The sequence below is a fragment of the Vigna unguiculata genome, chromosome 1 (genome assembly GCF_004118075.2).
Source record: "Vigna unguiculata cultivar IT97K-499-35 chromosome 1, ASM411807v1, whole genome shotgun sequence".
NCBI lineage: Eukaryota > Viridiplantae > Streptophyta > Magnoliopsida > Fabales > Fabaceae > Vigna > Vigna unguiculata.
In genome coordinates this window covers 12898571-12902754 of record NC_040279.1, presented here as the reverse complement: position 1 = coordinate 12902754, position 4184 = coordinate 12898571, and the positions used below count along the sequence as shown (strand labels likewise).

Here is a 4184-nt window from a genome sequence, read left to right as displayed (position 1 = left end):
TTCATGTAGGAATCAAAATGAAAAAACAATGTTGAAGTACCTAATGGGTTTTACATGGACACAAATGAAATGCAAATGTTTTAGTAAAAGGATTAATGGGTTTTACATGGAGGGACACAAATGAAATGCAAATGTTTTAGTAAAAGGATTAAACCAGAAAACAATGAGCCAAAAAAAACGACATTAACATGACATGTATAAATGAAAAGTATTATCCATGAATAGGTTTATAATACATAAGATCTTTAGGTAGCCTCTGAACTGCAACACACGTGATAGTTTTTGATGTAGGGACTGAAACCAAAAATAGTGTCTGAAGTATAAACCAAGTTTAGATTAAATTTTTGACCTTTCATATTATCTTAAAAAATCAAATAAAGAGAAAGGGAGAGAGCAAAACACAAAATCATAATCCCAAGTAAATCTCTATTGAGTACATTTGGATGTCAAATATTATGTCTTGTGCTAATATGAATACATGATAAACTTCCTTTATTGTTGAAAACAACAAATAGTGAAACCTAGTCACTCAGGTATTAGAACAATAGTCAGCACATCATCAAAAGACTGATTGCTGCTTACTCAGTAGTGGAAGGTGCATCCTCTGCTGGAACACTTCCCCCTTCTTTCAAAACAACAACATATCACAATTCAATTAGTTTATTTTCATGATGCTGAGAGACACAAGGGAGAAGGGAATATCAAAGTGTAACATACCTTCTCCTGAAGGAGCATAGGGAGATTTCCGGTAACGTGTTTGCTGCTGCGTCGGCTGAAAAGCAGAAGCACCGAGTAGAAATTTATCATGACATTACATGAATTTGGTTCTTTTCACTTTTCAACCATTGGTAGACAAAGGGAATGGTAAAGGACAAGGGAAGCTATGGACTGCGTTTATGCTATTATTGTTAAAAATCAGTGACTAAGATCTTGTTTGAATAAACTTGTCTATAAGAACTTATGTGAAAAGAAAGTACAAAGGTAAAATACATTAAGCATTCAATAAGCTAAGATCTAACTTAAACATTTTGAAGAAACTAAACAAAAAGGTTTCAAGTTGATTTTAACTTATATGTGAAGCTCAATTCATTTTACCTTCATATTTTCTCCTATACATTAAAGTTTGTTTCAACAACCGTCATCATCCACTTGACTTTTTTTATCTTAAACTCATAATTCATTTATAGTAATAGTAATGCAAAACAGATAACGTTATCAATGCTTTTATACAGCAAGTGCAGGTCCAAATCTCAGAGTCATAACTAAGAGGCAGAGTCGAAATTTAATCATCTAAAATGCATCGAATATTATTCTGTGTCAATTTATACTAAATCTACAATCATTTTTACCAACCAATTTGCTAACAGGTATTTGAAAAATTTTGCTGCACAATCATATCACTACAAATCACTAGTTATATATAAGCTTGTTACCATGGCTAATATAACATTATATGTGAGTTTAACTTTTTTTGGAGACAATTGATTATTTTCTCTCTCTGTACTATCTAAATATGATATAGAACAATTTCAAGAAACAGACTAAGAACATCAGGCAGCAAGCCATTCACACACCAGAAGAACAACTACTATCAAGCCATAGAAAGCAGTGTCACTATATCCAAATCAGGCACCAGAGAATTGATTATTTGCTGATAAAAAAAAATCAGAAAATTGATTAAGTACCTGTAACTTAGGCCGAAGAGCCTCAAGTGGTCCCTTAGGCTTCTCACCCCCTTGCTGTTTCATGCAAGGGCACAGAAGAGCATCAGAAAAGTGAAAAAATAAATATAAGCAATTATTATATAGCTGTATTTTCCAGAAATACCTTTCCAAGTGCCCAGTCAGCAGAATCAAAGTAAGCACGCTCATGGTCCTAGCATAAAATTGAGTTTAGATGAAAAATCAAATGAGCATTGATCAGTGGATACTGGTGGCCGTGATCATCTTGATTACATAAAGAAACATCCACATGAACACACCTTAGATATGAGTGGTGGCTTTTTGGGCAGCATTCCTCCATATTTTTTCTTTACAGCCTCTTCCTACAAGGTTCATCAATTGTAAGTCACAATAATAAATCCTTACAAACTTACCATTGTGTCAAGAGCTTCCTCCTCAGTAAAGAGATTACTAATCTGAAGTCAAAATTTTAATTTAAGAATGCCAAAACGCTGAATCTGAATACTACCTGCTTCTGGGATGATGGCATGGTGTTAACTGACTCATTAGATGCATCCACATCCATCTGTCCGAGATCTTTGTTATCCTCTATGTTAGACATGAGGTCCTTTTGAGTGTAAAACTGCAGTTAAAACAATAGGCCATATTAACAGAAACTTTTCAGCTGCAAAAAATATTACAATTATGAATAATGATTCAGAAATCAGAGTGAAGAAAACATCATTCTGGCATTGAAAACAAATTGTTTATTCAAAAAGAGGATTTTTCAAGAGGCATAAATTGTCTTCAAATATATAAGATAATCAAACCACATAACTCAACAAGAGGAAACACCTGTGTGGAAAGTACTTCAAACAAATGTCTTCTGTATTTAAAAAAATCGTACAACTAAGACTGGTTATACTTATAGAGTTATAGTACAGAGATTCAGTAAATCAGTTCAGTCTTCAAACCCTTTAGCTAAAGTAAGAAAATTGTTCACAGGACACAGATGGGACAGAGGAAATATGGGGTGGAAACTCTACCAAACCTACCAAGTCAACAAAATGAGGGTTGCTAAGCTCACCCGGAAAAAGAATGTTTTGGATAGTATGTCATCATCATCATTCAATTGTAATCATGTGATTTGAAAATAACAGAGAAAACAATCAAAGTTTTCAAGGAAAACACAACTCGGTCTTTAGCAAGTGATACATACTCTAATGATACTACACAACTGTCTTACCATTTTATTTTATCTAGTTCTACTTCTCCACGTTGGTAAACGCACTGTAGGATGTGTAGAGACACGACATCCTATGATCCTAATCAAAAGTAAAGGACTTGCCAATGAACAATGCTTCATCATCACAGAAAAGCTGTCTAGTTACAAGTGATCTACTGCAACTACTTTACAATTAAGCAACGCTCAAAAGGAACATTATGTGGTCTTCCAACATGTCGAACTATAACAGGCATAGTAGTGGCAGATCATTATATCCGTACAAGGTAGCAAAATTCATTTGCAAGCTTGGTATCAAACATCACCCAACCCATCAAAACGAAGCAAGTCACAAGCTTTTTGAGCAAAGTAATACACATCTGAGCATTACATAAACTGCTAGAAAATGCTTTTTCTGATACTTTTATCAGAAGACCGATAGCTCTTAAATAGAATACATGGTGGGGTGCAAACCCACATACTAAGAATACATAAGGTCTAATCAAGGAAATCCATAAACTACTACATGCACACTTAATTCCTAAGGGTCAATGATTCTCACACAGTAAATACAAAATCAGACAACTATCTCTAACCTAAGAACTACCCTACTTACAACTTTTTACACTCTATTCAGGTCTATTCTCAGAGATTCCAGCATAAACATTGGTTTTAGAAGTTCTACAACTCCTCAACCCACCTTAAATTCTAAAGTCTGCATCTCCCATAAAAAGTATCAGAGTCTAAATCATTGATGGGTATTCAGAAAAAGCGAAAAAGATTAAAAATTTAAAAAGAAAACACAAAAATTGATAATGGGGTTGAACAAAAAAATGGAGCAGCTATGAAGTGCAGAAGGGGCAGAATATCAGAATTATTTTGAAGATCAAGTTGAAGGAAATGGAAAGAACAAGATCGAAGTAGTCACTCACCGGAGCGCAGGGGGCACAATAACCGTATTCAGCGTCTAACTCTCTCTCTCTTCCCTCTCTATGTCTGTTGTCTCAGTCTCAGATCCCATGCTCTCTCTTTTACATTCAATTATTTTTTGTCTTCTTTTATTTGCTTCATTTCATCTTATATTTTTGTAATGTTCTTATTGTTATTTAGTTACGCATGCAATTTTGTCACATTAGTAATCGTGTTCTGTGTTTTCAGATTAAAGAATAATTTTAATTAACTTGATTACGCAACATGCACTGCACGCAGTTTGATTTATACGCTCCATTGGAAGAAAAATTAAAAGAAAGACAAATAAAGAAATGTGAAACAGAATGAAATATGCGTTTCATGATTTGAGA

General features: G+C 34.0%; 1 protein-coding gene across 2 annotated transcripts; it reads right to left on the bottom strand.

Annotated features, from left to right (window-relative positions):
• Positions 1 to 389: 389 nt before the first annotated feature.
• On the bottom strand, positions 390 to 3961 carry LOC114175720. 2 transcript variants are annotated; one of them, XM_028060507.1, is made up of 7 exons: positions 3816 to 3961; positions 2191 to 2304; positions 1982 to 2044; positions 1828 to 1875; positions 1686 to 1739; positions 718 to 772; positions 390 to 625 (listed from the first exon to the last, which is right to left on the bottom strand). In XM_028060507.1, the coding sequence occupies exons 2-7, from the start codon at positions 2281 to 2283 to the stop codon at positions 579 to 581; spliced, it is 360 nt and encodes a 119-aa protein (XP_027916308.1). In that variant the 5' UTR covers positions 2284 to 2304; positions 3816 to 3961; the 3' UTR covers positions 390 to 578. The 2 variants fall into 2 exon arrangements, with proteins under 2 accessions (XP_027916308.1, XP_027916316.1); XM_028060515.1 differs by having other exon boundaries at positions 390 to 622.
• Positions 3962 to 4184: the final 223 nt, after the last annotated feature.